Consider the following 24,670-nt stretch of genomic DNA (forward strand, 5'->3'; position numbering starts at 1 on the left):
GGAGACTATTTCAGTGCTATTTGAGAAGAGAAGACAGGTCAGAGGTGCCCAATGTAGCCAGAAAACAGCAAAAAATAATAATTATGCCACTAACGGCGATTAGCCACCGCCCGTTTGCACGGAGCTTCCCGCCGCACGCGGCATTCCCACACTCAGGCGCTTTCTTTGCTTAGCAGGCCTGTGGGGTTGGTAGAGTCATTTCGGTTGCTCAGAGAGGGAGAAGGCTGGCCGGAGCGCACACAGCGGCCACGTGACCGAGGCCGGAGGGAAGGGGGCAGCGAAGGGAGCAGCGGTGGCCGCCGTTTCCCGGATGCTCGGGCCTGAGCGGGCTCCGGAGGGACCTGTGGCGCGCGCCTTCCCCAGATCCGCGTCCAGGACGCGCGCGCGGGCCGTGCGGTGCCAGGGCCGGGTCTCCACGCTCCCTCGGGGATGCTGGGGCCTCCGAGGGCTCCGGAGGCGGCCGAGAGGAGGGACGAGGAGGCGCGGCTGTGAGTCGGGGGCGGGGACCCGGCGCCAGAGAGGCCATCCCGCCCGCCCCCAAACGCGCGGTCCCGGTTTTCCCGCGCGGTGGCGGAGTCTGGGCTCCGCGCAGGGGATCCCGCCCCTCCCCCGGCCGCCGGGCGCCCCCACGCCCACGTGAGCGCAGGGCGGGCCCCCAGCCCTCCGGCTGCACACCGCGTCCCGGCTCCGCGCGGGTGTCACCGCTGTGAGGTCCCCGCGGCCCCGGCCGGGCGTTTCTCCGGCTTCTGCGCCAGCGGCGGCTGCTCCACTCCGGCAAAGCGCGCAGGCCAAGGCGCGGGCGGGCCGCCCCGCCGCTCCGGACGCGGGTGAGTGGGGCTCCGTGCGGGCAGCCTCCCTGAGTTTCGGGGGGCAGGCGGGGGTCTAAGGCGCGCTGGGCGCACCCTGGGGTCAGGCGTGTGGGGCGGCGCGCCCTGCGCCCTAGTCCCCACGTCTCGGCCGCCCTTTGTCTCATCTGCTGCTTGGAGTCGCCGCTTCCTGCGCTCCTCTCCCGGTCGCCCTGGTGGGTTTCCTATCGCCTTAGTAACCCCGGATCCTCGTGCCCACCGCCCCTCTCCGTCCAAAAGGCCTCCATTTCCGGGGCTGGGACCCCTTCCTTGCCGGGAGTTTTTTCCAACAACTGCAGATGGACCTGATATTATAGTCAGCGCACTAAGGGGCTGAAGTTGTGTGGTTGTGTATGTGTGAGTGTGTGCATACACGAGTGTGTGCGTCTGAATCTATGTATGTGGGTTGCCTTTCCAAAGAAGTATGTGGGGCTGAAGGTTTAAATGTGGGCATGAATTTGAGAGCCTGCAGCTTTGTGTCTTGTGTTCTTGTGAGGGGTGTGTGGGTGTGTCTTAAGGTGTGCATGGGGTTGAATGTCCCGAGTGTGGGGTTGTGTGTCTGATGGTGTTTATGAACGTGGCAAGTATGTGTGCATGTGTGTGAGCATGTAGGATTTGTATGACTGCAGTTGGGTGTGTGGAATTGCGTTTCTGGTGTTTGTGGGGTTGCAGGTCTGAGGAGTTGCGTGTGTGCAATTGTGTCTGTATGGGGTTGTATGCCAGAAGGTGCACATGTATGTGGCAACTGCACACTAGAGGTGTGTGGTTGTGTGTTTGAGAGTGTGTGTGATGTACAGGATTTTCTTCCTCTCTTCCCATCTTCTTCTCTTTTCTTTACTCATGCACCCTCAGCTAGCATAGCTTGATAAAATGTATCAAAATGTTTGGATAAAATGTATCAAATGCATTCTGGCTTTGCCCACTGTAGCATACTTAGCTTTAGGATGAAGCAGTCCCTTCCTTTCTTCCCCTTTGCTCTGGAAGGCTGCCTGGCACATCTCACCATATCCCAGAGTCTGGAGACTGGCGGGGGCGGGGGGGGGGGGGGAGACCAGCTGGGAGACCTGTCCTTGCAAATTCTGCCCCCTGCAGAGACTCGGGAACCTAGAGGGGCCATTTCCTGAGCAGGAAGCCCAAGAAACAGGGCCAAGAGAAGCCCTAGAACCAGGGAAGACTCAGAGGTACAGGGGAGACTGAGAATGGCCCCAAGTGGAGGATGAGGTCCTAGGAAAATCATTTCAACAGTTAAGTATTGCTTGAGACATCGGAGGGCAGATCAGCCTGAGAAAGATTGATAGGAAAACATACCTGAGCTTAGCATTCTTCTCTGTCCTCGTTTGTGTGTCTGTTGGGTTTTGCTTTTTATCAACCACAGTGAACATCCACTGTGTGTCCACCGGGCACTGTTCTAAGCATGTATCGGGTAATATGAGCCCCACAGCAGGTCTTGGAGTAAGACTCATCTTGCAGAATGTGACCAGTTCCTGAAAAGGGGGAGACGGGGTTTGAAATAAAGAGTTCCTCCTCTAGGCCATGTGGTGGCATTTTTTTTTTTTTTTTTTCAGTTAAGGACCAAAAAGTAAAAGTTTCAGCCCTCTGGGCTGTACAGTCTCTACCACAGTGACACACGTCTGCTGTTATCGTGCAAAAAAAAAAAGCCATGGATAGTTTGTGACAAATGAGCATGGCCATGTGCCAATAAAACTTTATTTAGAAAAGTAGGCGGTGGGCTGGATTTGGCTCGTGGGCTATGGCTTGACAGCTCCTGCTCTAGACTGTGCTACTTCTTGTGCTGAAGAGAAAGCAAAGACAAAAAAAAAAAAAAATAAAATAAAATAAAAATAAAAATGAAAAAATGGAGTTTTCATGACTGATTTGGATGTCAGCCTTATACTGCCTTGGGATCCACGGGCAACTTTATGTCACCACTTGGTGACCAGGAATATAGCTCTCAGAGGAGAGAGTAGTTACGTGTTTCCTGTGTCATCCATCATGTGGGATTTTTTCACAACAAGGTGGGCAGCCACATCGTGGTTTCATGAGACTGGTCTGTGTGTGAAGCACCCTAGCTGGGGTTTGCTTTGGGAGCCAGAAACTAGAGCTGGGAGAGGCTGGAAAGGGGGACCTGAAAAAGATGTCCCACCCTGTGGATATGGGGAGAGTGGAGGAGGGCACAGAAGACAGGAGACCCTAGAAAGTCAGCTGTGCAGCCAGTGGCAGCAAAATCTGTCTAGGGGCTCATCTGTGGGTGGAAATGGGACATCCCACAGACTCTTGGCTGTGACCTAGATGAATTCAGGAGATGTGAGCAAAGGAATCAGATAGCAATGATCCTGCAGGGAGTAGCTGATGGAGGCCAAGCTTCCCTTACAGGTGCGGCATCCCAGGCAAACCCAGTGAGAGCCCAGCACAGGATACAATCTTCAATGTCTTCCTTGGCTTGGGGAGTTTTTTCCCAAGTGTCAGACAATCTAGTATTCCAGTCAGGAGACAGATGACATGCTCAATAGGGGTAGTGCAATATTGGGAATTAATTATTGTCACCAAATTGGACACTTGCAAGTGGTTAAAATGGGAAATCCTGAGTTGGATATAGGATATAAGCATAAGAAGCTTTTTGGGGAAAAAAAAAAAGATCAAGGCCAGGACTATTTATAAAGTTGTGAACAGGGTTAAAGGAAACCAATAAGGATGGTGCAGCACCCCAAAACCAGCATCACTGGGGAACTGTACCATCCCTGGCTGAAGGATTGGGGTGGGGGAGCACTTATGGAGAGCTGTGGCTGGTGCAGGGGATTGTCAGATGAGATGGGAGCTTTGTCCTTAGGCAGAGGAACTCAGCCACTGCCAAACTGAGGCCTGGCAGGGGGGAGCTGGGAGAATAAACACCTTATCTCTGTTTCCTCCTACTTTTCCTTCTGCTGCTGCTGCCTTCTCTGACTAGACCAAAAGGGGAGCCAGTGGGCAAGGGAGCTGGGAAAGTGCCATTTCTCGTGGTCAGCCTTTTGCCCTGAAAGCATATCTGAACAGATGAACAGAATTCCCTTCCCAGTAAGCTTGGGATGGAAGTGCTGCTCCTTTTGTGTGTTTGTTTGTTGCTGTGAGATCAAGGTACAAAGGGTTGGCTGATCCATCAGATCCAAGAGGCAAAGTGCCCAGGGACCACAGAAATTTTTTCATTTCTTTTAAAACTAGAAGGAAAAAGAATAAACTTTTAGGTCAAAGAAAATGTTTTGATATCAAATATTTGTAGAGTTATCTTTATATAAATGCAGTCATAATTCTGCACACATCACTCACAACCCGCATGTATATATATATATATATAATTATTTTTAATGGAGGAGGGTGGCCATGAAGACAAAAAATCCTTGGGCCCATGAAAATCATGATCCATCCTTCAAAGCTGAGGAAATAACGCAGAAAGTGGGAATTGCCAAGCTTCCCTGTACATCTAAGATGTTTAATTGGTTAGATGAACAGGTTTTAATTTTTTATGTGCATGCTATTTTAATGTGTATTAAAAATATAAGCCACATTTCAAGTAGTGAGCTAAAGTTTCCACTTTAGATATTTCTGTGAAAGGAAGCAAGCCAATTAGAGAACAGTATCAAATAAAGAAGGATGCATGGATATGGCCCAAAGTCAAGGGGAGACACAAAAGTCTGAAGTTTGGAAAGCATCCCACACAGGGCCTGGCTCCCAGGAAAGGCTCCTGAGGATCAAATTTCCCTTCAAAGATGGATCCTGGGGACCACCGCAGCCAAGAATGTCCTCATTTCTTGCCCAAGTAGCTTCCCCGCCCCTCTTCATGCCATTTCTTTGGGCTCCCCACAGAGTAGCTGCATTTATTGGGTGTCTTGTGGATATCTGCTATCAGCTTTCTCAGGCCATTCACTAAAAATGTATTAATTTGGGGGGTAGGGGGTGGTTAGCCCCAGTGTGCCCTGTCTAGGGCTCTGCATGCAGCTGGCACTCAATAAAAGCTTGCTAGTTTGGTTTGCGATCTGGGGCCGCCCCCAGGTGCTTATGGTGATCTCAGTGAAATAAGGAGGGGACTGGAGTCAGGGACTGGGTTCTGCTTTCTGCCCAGCCTCTCTCCAGCCATTCCCTGGAGAGCCTCTGGGGGACCTTAACCCCTTCCTGCCGGGACGTGACCCTTGAGCCCCAGTGTTCTCTGGAACTTGCCACAGGCACATCCAAAAGGACAACCTACCCCTCCCCTGCCTTCTGGCCCCTCTCTGGCTTCTGCCCAGAACTGGCTGTGAAGCGCTCCCACCTCACCCCCACCTCCATTCCCACACTACTCCTCCCCCTCTGCCACCACCCCTGCACTCTGTCCCATCCCTCACCAGGGCCCGGCCCTCTGTCCCCTGCAGGTAGACCATGAGTAGCCATGGCAACAGCCTGTTTCTGCGGGAAAGCGGCCAGCGGCTGGGCCGGGTGGGCTGCCTGCAGCGGCTGCAGGAGAGCCTGCAGCAGAGAGCGCTGCGCACGCGCCTGCGCCTGCAGACGCTGACCCGGGAGCACGTGCTGCGCTTCCTGGGCCGCAACGCCTTCATCCTGCTGACCGTCAGCGCGGTGGTCATCGGTGAGTCCCGCAGGAGCGGGGTTGGTTCCCTGCGAGGGTGGGGGCCTCAGGGAAAGTCCTGGTACCCCCATCTCTCCACTCCACCCCAGTCATCCTCTCCTGCACTCACACACGTGTCCTCCCAGCCACAACACCCCCTTATAAGGGCACACTCACGCAAACATAACAGGGTGTGCGTGCAATGTCGGGTGTATCTGCATGTACGCATTCACACGTGTGTATATACACTAAAAAGACACACACCCTACATGGGAGCATGCTCTCTCACACACACAAGCACATTTTTTATGCATGCCCAAAACGTTCGGGTGCAAACGCATAAACTCACATATACTTGCACACATATACTAGAACTTGCCAACAGATGCACACCTGAACTACTCTGCACACTTGTACTGCTTTGCACACACACCCAAATGCTTATGGTTTTAAATACACGTGCACACACAAACCTGTAGGCACACATGCGTATGTTCCCAGGCACACCCCAGTTTTTGAAAGCATTTACACATATGCACAGGAATAGATATGGGAATACTCAAATATGTATGGGTATACATATAGAGGCACAAGTAAAACTCACTAATGAACTCATGGTCTCACTGTGCACACATATGTGTACACTAATGGGTGCACACATTTACACATAGATTTATACCCATTCACACACTTATCCATATATAACACATACAATCATACATGTATACAATGCACGCACAAACACACACTCATAGAATGTTTCTCTCTTTCTCTCAACCGCATTGTGTTAGTTTGCCAGGGCTGCTATGACAAATACCAAACAAATACCTGCGCGGGTGTGTGCAGGAGTCAATGACTGGGGTGAAGCCGAGAGATGTGGCTTAAACAATGGGAAGTTATTGGCTCATGGTTTTGAGGCTAGAAGACCAACATCAAGATATCAGGAAATCTTGGTTTCTCCCTGAAGTCTGTAGCGTTCTGGGCTGGCTGCTGGCAATCCTTGGGGTACCTTGATTTATCTCTGCCTCCTCTTGCATGGTGTTGTCCTCACCTTTTTTGCTTCTGTGACTTCCTTGTTCTCTTTATAAGGCCTCCTGTAATCCAGATTAAGACCTGCTCTTCTTCAGTTGGGCCACAACTTAATAAAAATAGCATCTTCAAGAGGTCCTATTTACAATGGGCTTACACCCATGGGTCTGCAGAATAAAATTAAGAGCATTGTAGGTTGGGGTACACAATTTAATCTACTACACACACCTACACACAATCATCTTTGGATGGATGGACCCTGAAACTCTACTCCCTTGACCCTCTTTTTTGTGCCTAGGGGTCAGCCTGGCCTTTGCCCTGCGCCCGTACCAGCTCACCTACCGCCAGATCAAGTACTTCTCTTTCCCTGGGGAGCTTCTCATGAGGATGCTGCAGATGTTGGTGCTGCCTCTCATTGTCTCCAGCCTGGTCACAGGTGAGAGAGCCCCAGGCCAGCAATGACTTCCAGGATCCATCCTAGAGCCCAGTCTTGAACCCAGAGGCAAGGCAGACCCAAGCATGGGACCATCTTCCTACTCAGAACCTCAAATATGGAAACTGTACCTAGCCCAGAGTCTTCTGCCAAAGCCCAGGTCCTGATTACTCTTGGGTTCCAGACCTCATACATCCTGCACCGCTCATCTCAGTAACTTTCCCGCACCTTCCTGGCTCAGTGATACTCAGAAGTGAAGCAAAGGCTGTGTGGGGCACCCAGGGAAGGTAGCCTGGATATGGTGCAGATGGGCAGGGGGTGGGACGTGGATGAAGTGTTGAAGGTAAGATGGTGGGGACTAGATGGTGGGTAGAGGGTGGGATGGAAGGTAGCCTGGATATGATGCACATGGTTGGGGTTGGGACATGGATGAAGGTGTTGAAGGTAAGATGGTGGGAACTAGATGGTGGGTAGGGGGTGGAATGAAGGTAGCCTAGATATGATGCAGATGGTTGGTTGTGGGACATGGATGAAGTGTTGAAGGTGAGATGGTGGGGTCTAGATGGTGGGTAGAGGGTGGGATGGAAGTATCGATTAATTATTTATGGGTCAGCAAGCTTTTCCTGTAAAGAGCCAGAGAGTAAACACTTTGAGCTTTGCAACCATTTGGTCTCTGTCCCAACAATTCAAGTCTGTTATTGTAGCACAGGAGCGTCCTTAGACAATAGGTGAATGAAAGGACATGGTTGTGTTGCAATAAAACTTTATTTACAAAAATAGATAGTGGGCTGTATTGGCCCATGGGGTGTAATTTGCCGATCCCTCCATTATAGGATAGCGATGAAGATGAAGGCATGAAAGAATTAGTTCTTAAGCTGGGTGTCCTAAAAGCAGATCAGAGATGAAGATATCTCTCAAGAGAAACCCATGAGGAAGTGAGGGAAGCAGGACAGGGCAGGGAAAGAAGTGAAGCAAAGATGTGGGTTTAGAAGATTGGTCTCTTAGCTGATCCTAAAGGTGGGGAGCTCTGAACCATGAACAGCACCCCAGAGATGACGCCCCTGGCATAATCTCCCATTCATTTCTGCTTGAGACTACCCCTGATCTACTGAGGACAATTCTCAGGGAAAGAGGGCAGTGTCAGCTATTAGCTGACAAAGGATAAGTGTTAACCATTGAATAAGCCAAAGAATAAGTGTTTCAGTCTTGTTAAGCGCCTCTGCCTGGGGCTCCAACAGTGTCTATTCCAGAGAGTATGTAGCGAGGTGGGATGGATGGGGGAGTGTTCTAGGGGTGGATAGTGGGATCAAGAATGGCATGAGAGTGAGGTTATGGTGTGCAATAGGGATAAATGGAGGATAGGGTGGGGTTGATAGAGGTTGGGTTACAGTGGATGGAAGGCAGTGTGGTTAATGGCCCAGGTGGGATTGCTGGATGACGAGGTGGGTAAGAAGGATGGTGTTGTGGGTGTGGGTGAAGGATAGTGGGATAGTGGATGGATGCTGGCGTGCAGGTGTAGGAGGAGTGGATGATGGTCATTGAGGGGCAGTGTGGGGAGGGTGGAGCAGATGGATGGGGGAATGCGTGATGGGGTGTAGATGGGCTTGTGTGGTCTGGTTGCACTATCTGTCCTCCAGGCATGGCATCTCTGGACAACAAGGCGACAGGACGGATGGGCATGAGAGCGGCCGTGTACTACATGGTGACCACAGTCATCGCAGTCTTCATTGGCATCCTCATGGTTACCATCATCCACCCGGGGAAGGGTTCCAAGGAAGGGCTTCACCGCAAGGGCCGGGTGGAGCCCATCCCCACAGCTGATGCCTTCATGGACCTGGTCAGGTGATGCTCCTTCTAATTTTGCTGGGATTTCCAGCCCTGCATGAGACCCAACCCATATTCAGGGGACACAAAGACAATGAAGCTGGCAACCACCTGGAAATGACAACACTCCAGTTGGACTTAGTTACTGGGTACCATTTACTGCCTTGGAGACTTGTACATGGCCTCTGACAGCAACTGACCCCTAAGATAAGATTTGTTTTTGTTTTGCTTTTAAACTTTTTATTGTAGTAGCATATGTACAACTTAAACTTTTCCCATTTTAGCCACTTTCAAGTGTACAATTCAGTAGTTTAAATTACATTCCTAATATTGTGCTACTGTCATCGGTATCCATTACCCCAAGTTTTCATCACCTTAAACAGAAACTCGGCATCTGTTAAGTGATAACCACCCCCTCCCCCAGTCCCCAGTAACTTATAATCTATTATATGTCTCTAGAAATTTCCTTCTTCTAAGTATTTCATATAAGTGAGATCAAATGGTATTTGTCTTTTTGCATCTGGTTTATTTCACTCAATATAATGTCTTCAAGTTTCATCCATATTGTGGCTGCTAAGATAAGATCTTTTCAAAATATGGTGATAACATCTATACAACACAGATGTTTGTTTTTAACCATTTTTAAGTGTACACTTCAGTGGCGTTAATTACATTCACAATGTTGTGCTACCATTCACCATCATCCATTACCAAAACTATCCTGTCAACCCAAACAGAAACTCTGTACCCATTAAGCAATAACTCCTTATTGCCCACCCCCTCAGCCCCTGGTAACCTATAATCTACTTTCTGTTTCTATGAATTTGCTTATTATAGATATTTCGTATGAATGGAATCATAAAGTATGTGATGTTTTGTGTCTGTCATATTTCACTGAGTATACTGTTTTTGAGGTTCATCCATGTTGTCACATATATCCAAACTTCATTCCTTTTCATGGCTGGATAATATTCCATTGTATGGATGGACACAATTTGTTGTTCATCTGTTGATGGACACCTGGGTTGTTTCCACCTTTTGGCAATTGTGAATAATGCTGCTACAGACATTGGTGTAGAAGTGTCTGTTTGAGTCCCTGTTTTTCATTCTTTTGGGTATATACCTAGGAGTGGGATTTCTGGGTCATATCATAACTCTATGTTTAACTTTTTAAGAGACCACCACACTGTTTTCCATAGCAGATGGCCCATAGAATAGGATCTTTTGACCCTGATGCTACAGGGTTAGGGTCAGAAGAGCTGGTGTTTGCCTGGTGATCCCAAATTCCATTGTTGGGTGAATGATACTCTTAGAAGAGCAAGATTTTGCTGGACAGAATCAAGGCCCGCTAAACCTCTATCCTAGTCACTGACTTGGGGTGGGAGGACTTAGAAATGTTTAGGTGCTGCCTGTGGCCTTTGAGGTGTAACTGGCATGTCTAAGTGTGAACTGAAGTCCTTGAGATGGCATAGGGTCCTGGTAAAGGACTCAGAGAGACCTGGGCATGAGGTCCATCTCCACCCCTTAGCAGCTGTAGGGACTTGGGTAACTTATGTAAACTCTCTGTGCTCTGGTTTCTTTGTGTGAAAGATGGGGATATTACAACACTCACTTGCAGAGTTGTAGTGTTTAAATCAAATGCAGTTGATTCTCATCATTCATGGTAGTATATTCTATAAAGTTGCTGTGAGCACTGAATTAGCAAATATGGAACAGTTTCCCCTAGTGGAAAATAAAAGGTGAGGTTCCTGCAAGCTTCTGGTCACAACATTTCTGTCACTCTACCAATACATAACCTTGTTTTGTATGTTTGTGTTTAAAGACACCTTTTTAATATATGTTGTTGATTCATTAACATTGAACGCACGGCCAACAATGAAGCTTATCTAACACCCGTATTTTCTCCGTAAGGCACATCACAGCTTTTTTGTGCTTAGGAACACTAGACAGTATTTCAGCACTACGCTTGGGGACCGTTTTTAAACAGAGAAATCACCAACAAAAAGCACAAAAATGTGAAAAATGTGTCACTAAATATATCATGGAAAGGACACTCGTTTATAGCATGAGAGCTGAAACGAGAAGGCAGGGCATTATCTTGTTCTACCTCTGCTGGAATGTGCACATTGGGTGACAGAAAATTTTCACCACTCTGAGCATGCCTGTGAATCACTGCAAAATTAATTTTGGGGTTACAAATGCATTTTAGGTCATAGATGAATTTGCAATTAAAAAATCCACAAATAATGAGTATTGATGTAAAATAGATGAGGCACTTAGCTCAGTTCCTTGCCTAAGGTAGGTGTTCAAATGTTGGTTGCAGTCATCATCATCATCGTCGCCATGATTGTCATCATCGTCATCATCATCATCGCCGTCATCTTCATCATTGCCATCATCATCATTGTTGTCATCATCGTCTTCATCATCATCTTCATCATCTTCATCATTGCCATCATCATCATCATTGTCATCGCCATCATCATCATCATTGTCATCATCCTTGTCATCATCATCTTATCTTCATCATCTTCATCATCGTTATCATCATCATCTTCATCATCATCATCGTCGTCATCATCTTCGTCATTGCCATCATCGTTTTCATCGTCATCAATCTAGTACTCCCTTCCAAGTTCTAACCACTTTCTTTCACTCAATATTTTCCTGCAGAAATATGTTTCCACCCAACCTTGTGGAGGCCTGCTTCAAACAGGTCAGAGGGAAGTGCACAGTTTGATGAAGGAGATATGGACGGTGGGGGGAGCTTGCTGCTGAGTTGGGGTTGGGAAGAAGGTCCTGACAGAGCAATGAGTAGGAGATCTTTTGGAAGAGTCTGAGGAAAAGAATATATTTCTCATTGCTTTGATGTCTGAGGGAGAGTCAGAGAGAAGGACTTGGGCCAAGGACCTACAGCCTGGGACAGAGACCAGGATATCTGCCCATGAGACCCCCATAGATGGGTTTGGAGAGGCCCTAAATCTGGCTGAATATCACCAGGAGAGCTTGTGCAAAATACAAATTCTGGGGCCCCAGTGCAAACCAGACTCTTCAAGGATGTGGGAAACGGGACTAGTGTTGTAAAGAAATTTTTCCAGATAGCTAAACCATTGATGGACTCATTTATTTATTTGCTTTCTAAGTCATTTATTTATTCACTCATTCATTGACCCACACATTCATCTATGCATTTTGTTTCTCTGATTCACTTACTCAATATGGGTTCAATATCTCCTTATTTTCAGTTCAAGACACAATACAGCACCAGGGTGGTTACCAGGACCATTGTGAGGACAGAGAATGGGTCTGAGCTGAGCGCCTCCATGTCCCCTCCATCCTCAGTGGAGAACAGCACCAGCTTCCTGGAAAACGTCACCAGGGCCTTTGGCACCCTGCAGGAGGTGCTGAGCTTCGAGGAGACTGTACCGGTGCCCGGCTCGGCCAATGGCATCAATGCCCTGGGCCTCGTGGTCTTCTCTGTGGCCTTTGGGCTGGTCATTGGTGGCATGAAGCATAAGGGCCGAGTCCTGCGGGACTTCTTTGACAGCCTCAATGAGGCTATTATGAGGCTGGTGGGCATCATTATCTGGTGAGTGCTGGGCTTTGCCTGGTGGAGCCAGGGCTGGGAAGTCAAGGCTTGGGGCAGCTGTTGAAGGGGTCACTGGGGATGTTTGGGCATAGTCACTCTTCTAGGCAATGGTTAATTCACCCACTCACTCATTCATTTAGTCACTCATGTATTGTTCTCTGCAATGATTTATTCACTCCTACACTCCCTCATTTATCTATCTATCATCTATTCATTAATTCTTCTATGCCTTGGTAAAATCATTCATTCACTTATTTATTCATTTATACTCATCCATTCTTCACTTATTTACTCATTCATTTATAAATCCTTCTAAAAATCCAAGCATTCTACTCATTCTTAATTCATTCGCTCATAAATTTATTCATTCACTTGTCCATGCATTAGTTAAACCACTGATTGAGTCATTCATTTATTTACTCACTAAGTCATTTATTCATTCATTGACCTGTGCTTCCCAAGTGGTCCCACCTCCTCAAATCCATCCCCTATAACCCAACTTGGACTTCAGTTTCTAAAAGGAAAGGAGTAACAGTGGAAGCCTGGGTAATGGGTGGAGGATGGAAAATCACAAGACCAAGTATTTGGTGAGCCCTTGATGAACTCACTTTTGCAGTCTCCTCCGTTCTCCCTTTCATCCACTCTGCAGTGTACTGGTCTTCCTTCTCCTCCTCCAACACTCCAAGCTCAAGCCCTTCTCAGGAAATTTACACTCTGCCTGAGAATTCCCCTTGCTCTCCCCAATTCCTTCTCATCATTCAGGTCTCAGCTTAAATGTCACCTCTTTGGAGAGGTCCTCCCTGTCCACCCACTATGAAGTAACCCACTCAGTTATTCTCTTTTGCGACATTACAGCAGTTATCACCACTGAAATTCTTAATTATGAGTTTCAATATGCCTCCTATTAGAATTTAAGTTTCATGAGGGCAGGGACAATGTGCTGGAGCACAGCAGGTGCTCAATAAATTTTTATTAAATGAATGAATAAATGATTCTGATTTAGCACAAGTTGTTTGAGATGATGGTGGGAAATCCAGTGGCCCAGGGATGGTAAAATGAGGGAGAATTTGAGTGTATACAAAAGAGAATAGTGGAATCAAGGATTCAAATGTTGAGCAAATTCTTGGGGGCAGGGAATAAACTGTGTCAGAAGGTCATAGATAGGGAATGTCAGGCAATGTGTAGGAAAGGGGTACTAAAGACAGATTTTTCCTATGGGGGAACTTGACTGGAGGAGTGGACCTGATAAGCTTGTATGCCTTGAAGTTGTAGGAACTGTTCTGCTGTCTGGGTGTAAGCTATTGGTGAGCAGGAGGAAGTGGGGGTGGGATATGTTTGTGGAATCCTGCCCCAGTTTGTTTATGTTTGGGGAGCTTGGATGGAGTAGGGGGGCTGGTACGGTGGGCACTTCCTGGCTCCAGAACCCAACATGGACAAGCATGTTGCAAAACCTTGGGGCTGCCACCTGGCCTGTAGAAGTCAGGATGGAGCCTGACAGGACTTTGGCTTGGTTCAGGTACGCACCTGTGGGCATCCTTTTCCTGATTGCTGGGAAGATATTGGAGATGGAAGACATGGCCGTCTTGGGGGGCCAGCTGGGCATGTACACCCTCACCGTCATCGTGGGCTTGTTCCTCCATGCTGGTGGCGTCCTCCCCCTCATCTACTTCCTTATCACCCACCGGAACCCCTTCCCCTTCATCGGGGGCATGCTGCAGGCTCTCATTACTGCCATGGGCACGTCTTCCAGGTATGGTCTCACCCTCACCAACGATGCCCTTCCCAGGCCAACTCCTTGACTTTCATTGGCTCTCCTAGGAGTCCTTCCCTCTCCCTGCCACAGACAGTTCTTCTGAACTGTGTAATATCAGAGGTTCCTGAAGTTCTCCAGATGGTTAAACACCTTCGGGTGGGTGGGTGGGGCTTTGTCCTGGGCTGGTTCTTCTGACCTTCTGTCTTCTTTCCCATTTCCTCTTTATGTGGAGGAGAACCAGGTGTCAATTTTGAAGTTAAGACAAAGGTCCCAGCATGCCCCCATGCTCTCAGTCAATTTCTAGTCCAGAGGTTCTCCTCTCTTCTTGAGATGATATCTGGGATCCCCCTTAGCTTCCTTTTCCTTTTTGTGATTTTAGGGGGGTCCATAAAGGACACCCCTTTCCCCCATACAAGTTTAAAACAATTTGAGAGGTGTCACAGAGACCAAACAGATGGAGAAAAATACCATCTTAATTGCCCATAAAACTGATTGGAGAATGTGCCTTTGATCTGTGGCCAAGTAAGGTTGCTACCACTATACCCCAGAATTAAACTCGCCTGGTCACTGAAGATCCATCTCTTTGTGGGTGGGTCCGAGCTTCTCAGTTGCATGTAACCAAGTTGACCAGAACATGCGTTTCCTGGACAGGCTGACTCCAAAGGAGATGCTCACTTCCTTTGACCAAACTCACCAATCAATGAAATCACTTCTTTCCTGGGAAGTGGTAGGGGGCGGGTGGGGTGAGCGACCATGAAGGCTAGTAAAGCTGAAGTTGCTCCCTATGGAAACATGGGTAATGGGGAATAGGGGTCTTCTGTAACACCCTTCTCTTAGCCCCGAGAGGCTACACTTAGTCTTCTCATTTTGGTGATTGAACGAATGGCATGAACTAGCCTTAAACTATTGGCCTTAAATGTGTCAAGAGACCTTCAGCCTGGGAGACCCCATTGCTTTAGGTGCCCTGAATCATGAGAATCCCCTTTCCCCACACAGAGTTCTCAGTCCGTGCAACATTATAGCCCTGACTTCCTCCCTTTGCTCTAGCTCCGTAATATTCTCAGGGGAACTCTCCATTGGCCCCATTTTTGTCCAGCCCAACCCTGCTGCCCCTGTTCTCAACCTTTGTGGCTCTCTCCTCCAGCTCTGCCACACTGCCCATCACCTTCCGTTGCCTGGAGGAGGGCCTGGGTATTGACCGCCGCATCACCCGGTTTGTGCTACCCGTGGGGGCCACTGTCAACATGGATGGCACTGCTCTCTACGAGGCCCTGGCTGCCATCTTCATTGCCCAAGTCAACAACCATGAGCTCAACCTGGGCCAGATTACAACCATCAGGTGAGATGGCTTTGAGTGGGAGTCAGTCTTGCCAGCAGATGAAATCCAAAGGAGGGAGTTGGTTTGGACACCCCATTTCATCCCCATCAGGGAGGCAACTGGGTTGGGGGAGGAGGTAGGGGTCACATCTGGAGGTCAAGAGAGTCCTCAGATGTTGGAAAGGGGATGTGGGAAGAGACAGTGATGCCAGATGAGGCCAAAGGTGGGACATTGAGGCTGTCAAAACTGTCAAGATGTTCCAGTGAATTCTCTCACATGCTATTGTGGGAGAGCCCTTTGTCCAGTGTTTTCCAAACTGTGGCTGGTGTATCCTAATAACTGAAGATACTTGTTAGAAATATAGATTCCTGGGCCTATCACTCAGTTCTCTGTTTAGTCATTATAACAATAGCAAACATCATCTGCTTCAGGTCTTGGTTTCACAGCCACCTTTGCAGGGGAGCTTTCCCTGAATACCCTCTTTAAAATTGCACATCTGGTCATTCTTAGATTGGATTATTTTCTCATAGCACCATCTGTCTTAGTATATACTTTACTTATTCATCTTCTCTATTGTCTGCCTCCCTCACTAGAATGTAAGCCTTAGGGCAGGTATTTTCTTCCACGGCATTTTCTACTATGTGTTTTGCACATAGTAGAGGCTCAATAAATATTTATTGAAAGAGTGAATTTATTGAACACTCTGTAACTCATCTTGTGCAAAGTGCTTTTGCTTTCCATTTGTTTAACTCTCATAAATCTCCACGATGTGGGTAAAACTATGATTCCTTTTTTAGAGAGGGGGAGTGGAAGTTTAGGCAGGAAAAGATGGATCCAGGCATCTTAATTCCTGGATTGCAATCACAATGTAAGATGGGAGGAGAGGTGGATGAGGGGTTGGAGAGGGGAGAATGTATTCAAGGAAGCTGGCCTGGGAAGCAGAGATACATGTGAGCACTGGTTTGAGATTCTCTTGTCCGGGTGGGAGGCTCTGAATTCACAGACCCTACCCCTTTTTATCCCACACTAAATAAACTCATGCTGACTCTTTGGGCATGAAGATACTTGGAGCTCATGGGATTGGGATTCCCTATTATCTGTAGCCCCTTAGACAGGTCTTAGAAATCTCTAGGTATTGAGAATAGCCTCTTGTTCAATCAGTTAGCAAATATTTATTGATTGCTTATTCCTGGCTCAGATCTGGGAGCTGGGGACATGGTGGTGCAGGAAGGCATTCATGGATCTGCACTGGGCCTCTTTGGAAACCAGAAGCAGCAGCGGTTTGGAGCTCTGGCAAGAGGCCATTGAGGATTTTGCTCATGACTTGAGCTGCTGATAGTAGGAGTTTGCATGAATTTCTGGAAAATGCTGAAGCTGGGGGACATGCAGGGGAGAAAGTTTCCAAGGCTCTGCTATGGTGCAGGGATGTTTTTTGGGGAGTGGGTAGTCAGGCCCAGTTTTATGCTTCTGCTGTTGAAGGCCTAGGGACAAGTTTCTTGGCTTATGTCTTCATTTCCTTGGACAAAGCAAACTTGGAAAGATTTGTGGATATGGTTCTGCCTTTGTTCCTTACTCGCTCAAATATTCATTTGATATCTAAATGCTAGGCACTGTGGTTGACACTCGGAAGATCCAAAGAAGGGAAAGGTACAGACTCAGTGCAGAAGGAGGTCACAGTCTATTAGGGGAGACCAATGAGTGCACTGACATTCCCACACAGGGTGGTAAGTGCTGTATTGGGGAAGCCAACCATGGTGAGAAGCAGCACTTGATCTAGCCTCGGAGAAGAGGCAATGAGTGAAGCTTTCATGGACAGGTAAAACTCAAGCTGAATTTGGAAGAGGGAATAGGAGTGAACCAGGTGAAAAGGAAGGCAGTGGTTCTCAAAGTGTGGCTCCTGGACTGGCATCATCATCATCTGTTTGAATGTGAATTATCAGGCCCCACTGAAGTCCTACTAAACCAGAAACTAGGGATGGAGCCCAGTCATCCTTGTTTTCACCAGCCCTCCAAGAAATTCTAATGCATGCTAAAGCTTGAGAACCATGCCCCTAAAGGGACCAAGAGTGGCTCATTAAGGCTGGAACTTGGAGAGCATGGAGAGGTGTAGAAGGAGAACGAAGCTGGAAAGGTGGGCAAAGGCAAGCTTGGGAGGGTCCCTGTAATAAGAATTTCAATTTAACAGCACATATTCAAAATCAAGTATTGAGAGTTTTCTATATGTCAGGCTCTGTGTGGAGACTCAGGGATGCAGGGGAAAATAAGACATGGTTTTGGGCCTCAGGAAGGATCCAGTCTAATGAAGAAAAAAGACACCAGATGACGGTGATGATGGTGGTGATGATGATGATAATGATGATGACGATGGTGATGATGATGACAGTGATGATGATGATGGTGATGATGAGGATGGTGATGGTGATTAGGATGGTGTGATGATTCTGATGTGATAATGGTGACAATGATAATGATAGTGGTGATGATGGTAAAATGATGGTGATGATGAGATAGTGATGGTAATGATGGTGATGATAGTGAGGGTGAAATGATGGTGGTGGTGACGGTGATGATAACCAACATTTATCAAGCACGTTCTATGTTCCAGACATGTAGCAAATATTTTACAAGCATGAGCTATTTGAATGTCATTTGGAAATGTCCTGTGCATGGCTCTGTCACCAACTTTGCCAAATAAAGAAAAAAGATGATATGCATATTATGAGTCGTGTAAAAACTTTGGAAGTCCAGAGGAGGGTCATTTAACTCAGCAGATGCCGATAGATTTATTTTCATTTCATTTATTAGCATCACCTTGAGCAATTGCAACATCCAAGCAGTTGCAAAATCCATCACCTTGGCCTCAGTTTCCTGAAATTCTGAACTCAATGACTCTATATTTCCACTCCACTCAACCATCTACCTTTGAGGTCATGCTCTGCACTTTTCTCTGTCTCCTCTGACATATCCAGTATTCACGTTGTGGACATAACCTCCAATCTCTCCATTCTCTTGCTTGTCCTTCCCCTACACATGCTCTTTGACCCCCTATGAACCTTTAATTACTTATCTCCTCTATTTCCCCTCATTATGGTTTCATTTTTTCCCCTATGTATTTTAGTCTGCTACTTCTTAAACTTTAATCACTTGAGGATCTTGTTCAAAAGCAGATTCTGACTCAGTGAATCTGGAATGGGGCCAGAAATTTTGCATTTCTAGCAAGTTCTCAGATGATGCTGATGCTGCTGGTCTGGGACCACGTGTGGAATCATAAGGTCCTCAGATCAGAGGGTGGCACTTCATTCTTTAGCCTTCTTTCTGGTGTCTTTCACATCTTCATCCCATGGTCTTCACGCCCAAATGCTCTCCAAATCCTTAACTTTGGGAATGCAACCACATCAAGATATCTGAGCCAGCTGGAGAAAAATCTACCCACTTTGGAAATTGACACCACTACAAGATAATGCTTTATGTCATCAGCCTGACATGTTTTCACTCAGAAATCCCTTTATGTGAATGGTTCACAGCCCTGGTTACACATTAGAATCACCTGGAGACCCACTTCAAGGGGCTCTGACTTAGTTATGTACCAGGCATCAGATGGTTGTTTTAGCTTCCCAAGTGATTCTGTTCAGCCAGAGTTGAGAATCCATGAGTTATGTGCTGTCTCTCTTACCCATCCATCAGAAGCCATACCCAATTTTTGCCACTCTTTATCCCCAAATCCTATTCTGTGATTCCACTTCCTGTGGGCAGTTTTTGCCTTCTACCTCTGGAAGATAATAGAGGCTACTGGCTATGAATAGACCCAGCTTTCTGCCCCCACAATTCAATTTTATTGTTGTATACACTCATCTGCACTTCTTTTCCCTGATCTCAGTTAAACAGGTTCTGTTGCTCTGTTCAAAACTCATACCTCTACTGTTTCCTGAGTCCTACCCCTCCTATCTTCTTCCTCTTTTAGCCATTCCTTTTCTTACTTGCATTTTCAACTCTATTGCCTCTATTTGAATTTTCTCTGTAGCATATGAAAGCATAATGAAATCTCTCCCATATTAGAAAAATAAAAACATCACACCTAAAGTGCTGATGATCTCAGGGAAGCCTAAACTCCAATGCCCATACTCCTTAGCAGAGTATCCCTCCCTCCTCAATACCTGCCTACTTCTCTTTGTTCACACGAAGATTGTGGTGAAGGTGAGTACCACAGTGTCATATGGCATAGGACAAAGCTGGCTTGGTTGGGAGCACATATAACTGGGGTCAGCATCAGGATGGAGTGTTCTTTACTTTTATAGAGATCCTGGGAGACCATCCTGTAAATGGTGAAAACAATCCCGAACTGATTTTCAGCTGCTGATGGGACTTTTAAGGATACAGTTTACCTTTAGGCTCCATGGCTGATGACACCTGGAGGTTCTGTGGGACACTGAGGCCATGTTCAGCTCCTTCTGCTATAGGCAGAGGGAGTCTCTGGTCCCAGCTACTTCATTGCCACAGAATCCAGAGATTTACATTGTATCTTCAAACAATCCTCCTTATCTTTCCAATGGGTTGGTGGGATACAGGAAGTCTTTTCTAGGGGAAACCAATGATGCAGGGAAGAAGACAAAGAACTCCAAGGGAACTGTTTTTGTACATCTAAGTCAGGTCCCAAGCATTGCAGTGAGCACTTCTCACTGAAAATGTTGACATCATTGGGAGTAGGAAGTAGGAAAGAGCTTGATGGTGATGGACAGTTTGAGATCCTCCAGATATTGCTTCAAAATTTAGTGGCAGATGGTGATTGGCTGTGTGGTCATAATCTAAACCTAACTCAAAGTAGGTTTAGTTGGCTTGCTGGATTGAGGTGGAATTAGTTCATACCATACAGAGTGAGCTGCCTACCTCCCGAGTTGGAGGAGATAGGATCCTTCACTTAGGATGATGCGAGTGGTACTCCTCTCTGAGGCTCTGCTAACCAGGTACTATCTCATTTATTACTCACAACAGCCATGCAAATAAGTATGTCTCCCATTCTACAGATGAGAAAATGGAGGCTCTGAATTTATGTTCAAGGTCATTCAGCTTGTGAATGGAGCCTGCTGGACTCCAAAGCACATTCTCTATTCCCCAATGCCTGCATTTGATCACTGTTCTGATAGAGCCATTATCTGGCTTAGGGTACTGAGTGGCCCCATGTTCATGATGATAGATCCTGGGAAAGATCCAGAGGCCACCAGGAAGAGGGGTGACAACCATGGGCATTAATGGTTTTCTTTGTAAGCTCAGTGACTTTAGAATCCTTCATACCACCACATCAGGCAATCAGAGCTGATGCAGGAGATATAATCTAGCCCATGCCTGATCTAGTCTGACCCTCTCCTTGATGGTGGCCACCATCTTTCATTTCTGCTTTTTAGTTTTCTAAACATATTTTTATTATTTTTATCAATTTTTATATACAAATACTCTATACCCATTGAGCAAAAACTCCTCTGCCTTCCCTCCTCTTCCATCCCCTAGAAATCTCTAATCTACTTTCTGTTTCTCTGAATTTGCTATTTCTAAATATCTCATATAAGTCACATGAAAAAATATTTGTCTTTATGTACATTGCTTATTTCACTCAGCATAATGTCAATTTTCAGCCATGTTGCAGCATGTCTCAGAACTTCATTCCTTCCTATGGTTGAATAATATTGTATTGAATGGATGGATCACATTTTGTTTATCCATTCTTCTGTTGATGGATTCTTGGGTTGTTTTCTGCTTTGGGCTATTGTGAATAATGCTGCTGTGGACATTGGAGTACAAGTATCTGAGTACTTGTTATTAATTCATTGGGTATATATCTGGGAGTGGAATTGCTGGATCATATTGTAATTCTGTATTTAACTTTCTGAAGAACCGCCATATTGATTTCCATGGTAGTTGTGCCATTTTACATTCCTACCAACAATGCACTAGAGATCCAAATTCTTGGCATCCTCCATAACACTTATTTTCCATTAAAAAAAATAGCCATCCTTGTGAGTGTGAAGTGGTATCTTATTGCATATTTTAAAAACTGCATACTTAAAAAATTTTCACAGCACCCTAGACAATTTCTCTTTCTGACTCTAAACTTGGCTCACCCTCCAGAAATTCCATTCTCATCAGCTGAACTTGGCATGCTCTGACCTACCTGCTTCCAGCTTATTTGCACGTGGAGCACTCCCTCTCGTTTCACACTTGCTGCTTAAGTTGATTTTCGTGCATTTCTGCAGCTTCCAGAGGCAACCAGATATAAATCTATACACTCATCTACATATCATTGTTGAAACATCACTGGATGTGCTTACAACCAAGTCCCAGCAAAGGAAGAGGGGTCCCACCTGCATTGTAACTCAATGAAATTTGCTTTGTATTCTGCTTTTTATTTTTGGGAACTTAATGTAAGATGCCTGGAGAACTGACTCCTTCCTGTCTGTTGTGTCCTCTTCCTCATCTCTCTCTTCCCTTCTTCTGCCTCTCTCTGTTCTCTCTCTCTGCTTGCAGCATCACGGCCACAGCAGCCAGCGTTGGTGCTGCTGGCATCCCCCAGGCGGGCCTTGTCACCATGGTAATTGTGCTCACATCGGTTGGTTTGCCCACGGAGGACATCACGCTTATCATAGCTGTGGATTGGTTCCTGTAAGTGTTTTTCAGCTGAACCTTGCTACTGTATCCCCTCCACCCCCCACTTTCCCCTGAGAGAGACCCCAACACATGGATCCTCAACTCAGCAATGACAAGAGAGTTATAGAATTTTGGAGTTAAAAGGGGTGCTTTGGAGAGTAGTCCAGGCCATGTCCTGTGGATCTCAAATTCCATAGCATTAACTTTGGGAAGCAGGCCAGGGAGGAGACAAATTTTGGGGGATTAAACCATCAGCCGGAAAAGCTCCTCTTGTATGTATTTTATGTGCAAGTCACAAAAATGTGATCCATGAGGTAAATATGGTTGACAAACGTTATTTTTAAAAGCCCCAACATTAAAAAAAATCCAAATATCTTGATTTTCCTGAAAAAATTGAAGATGTGCCAATACTGGACTTTCATCCTCACCTGGTAGCTCTCAGCTGGTCCTGAGTCTATTTAGACAAAGCTTTTGAAATCTCCAACCTACCCTGGTAAATGCCTCCTTTGATTCAGACTAAATGCTCCTTGTCCTATATGCAATTTTCTGTACCAGATGACCACATAATATTTCTTAAAAAAAAAAAAAAAAGAGATTCACATTGCAAAGAACAAGTGTGAACATCTCAGAGCCTGTCCAACTTGTGTTTGTTGGAGGGGAAGCTGAGGGATTGGGAGGTGCTTGTGGTCACATGGTCATGGGTTGGACTGGAATGCAGAGCCCCAACTCCTGGGCACAAGGAGGTCCCTCTTCCCCAATGCATCCACTCCCCCAGGGAATTCTTCAAGCTCCAGCTAATGGTGGCTTCTCTCTCTCTTCCCGTCCACCAGTGACCGGCTTCGCACAATGACTAATGTCCTGGGGGACTCAATCGGAGCGGCTGTCATTGAGCATTTGTCCCAGCGCGAGTTGGAGCTGCAGGAAGCTGAGCTCACCCTCCCCAGCCTGGGGAAGCCTTACAAGTCACTGCAGGAGAAGGGGGCATCCAGAGGACGGGGAGGCAACGAGAGTGCCATGTGAAAGCCTCCGCTCTGCTGCCAAGAGAGGAGGGAAGGGAGCTGGGGAGGAGAGTCTGGGTGAACACCCATGGCCTGGTTGACCTGCCAGTGATCACACAGGTTCTGCTTCACTTGTTAGGGGGGAAACTGAGATAAAGGAGCAGGAATGAAAGATGTCCAAGATCTCTGTTTCTGAGCTTACTGAGAGCTAGAGGGAAGGTGGTGAGCAAGGAAGGGGAGGGAATGAATGATTCCCTGGGTTTGGAAGAAAGAAGACTTCAAATTCAACAAGGAGAGGGGTCAGCTCATGTCCCTGTTTTCTCAAAAAGTGGCAGATCTGAAGAGAATAAAGGAAAACCACTGTTTCTCATAATTAAACAGTATCCACGCCTACTGCGGTGGGGACCTACAGGCCACCTTCAGGTTTGATGATTCACTAGGAGTCACAGAACTCACTGAAGCCATGTTACTTATGGTTATGGCTTATCTGAGTGAAAGGATACAGATTAAAATGATTAAAAGCAAAAAGTAGATCAGGCAGAGTCCAGGAGAGACCAGGTATGAGCTTCCAGTTGTTCTTGTCCGGTGGAATTGTGTAGACATGCTTACTTCACTGAGTAACTTCGTGTGACATGTACAAAGTATTGCCAATCTGGGAGGCTCACCTGAGCCTTGGTGTCCAGCTTTTTTTTCAATTAAAGTTTTCATTTTGAAATAACATCAAATTTCCAGGACAGTTGCAAAAATAATAAAAACCAATATAGAGATACCCCTCCCCTACCAGATACTCAGATCCACCAATTTTAACATTTTGATACATTTGCTGTATTATTCTATCTATCTATCTATCTATCTATTTATCTATCTATCATTTATCTATTTCTCCATCCATCCATCCATCCACGTATCTGTTTTAGTTTCCTTGGTTGCTCAAGCAAACACCATTAAATGGGTCAGATTAAACAATGGGTATTTATTAGCTAACAATTTTGAGGCTGAGAAAGTCCAAATCAATCATCATCAAGGCGTTGCTTTCTCTCTGAAGACTGTGGCATTCTGGGCACTGGCTGCTGCTGATCCTTGCTTCTTGGCTTGTCACATGATAAGGCACATGGCAGCATCTCCTAGCTTATCTCTTCTTCCAGGTTCCATTGATGTTCAGCTCCTGGATGCTCCCTCTGTGGCTTTTTTTTTCTGTCTGAATTTCATACTGCTTATAAAGGACTAAAATAATAGGATTATGAAGTAATAGGATTAAGACCCATCCTGACTGAGGTGGGTCACACACCTTAACTGAAGTAACCTCATCAAAAGGTCCTACTTAAAATGGGTTCACAGCAACAAGAATGGATTAGGTTTAAGAACATGTGTTTCTGGTGTATATACAGCTCCAAATTATCATCTTCCTCGCTCTGCTCTCTATCTATCTACCTATGATCTGTTTCTCCATCCATCCATCCATCCATCCATCATCCATCTACCTGGGTGTCAAGGGTTTTTATTGGATGCTGATCATATAGGTATGGACCTCCTGCATGACCTTAGTTATTCAGTTTCCAGTACCCACCCCCCAGAGGTGACGTGATACAATGTGTCCCAGAGTCCAGGTGAACAAAAATAAACACTCACTACAAATCACATTGTTAGCCTAGACTATCTGGCCCAGCCCAAGGTT

At 46.5% G+C, this 24,670-nt stretch overlaps 1 protein-coding gene across 1 annotated transcript; it reads left to right on the plus strand.

Annotated features, from left to right (window-relative positions):
- Positions 1-352: 352 nt before the first annotated feature.
- Positions 353-23,883, plus strand: SLC1A6 (solute carrier family 1 member 6). The gene is made up of 10 exons (XM_037818570.1): positions 353-827; positions 5,225-5,436; positions 6,743-6,880; positions 8,515-8,719; positions 11,375-11,417; positions 11,947-12,290; positions 13,807-14,040; positions 15,188-15,382; positions 21,878-22,012; positions 22,828-23,883. The coding sequence occupies exons 2-10, from the start codon at positions 5,232-5,234 to the stop codon at positions 23,015-23,017; spliced, it is 1,689 nt and encodes a 562-aa protein (XP_037674498.1). The 5' UTR covers positions 353-827; positions 5,225-5,231; the 3' UTR covers positions 23,018-23,883.
- Positions 23,884-24,670: the final 787 nt, after the last annotated feature.

The sequence above is a fragment of the Choloepus didactylus genome, chromosome 25 (genome assembly GCF_015220235.1).
Source record: "Choloepus didactylus isolate mChoDid1 chromosome 25, mChoDid1.pri, whole genome shotgun sequence".
In the NCBI taxonomy this organism is placed as follows: domain Eukaryota; kingdom Metazoa; phylum Chordata; class Mammalia; order Pilosa; family Megalonychidae; genus Choloepus; species Choloepus didactylus.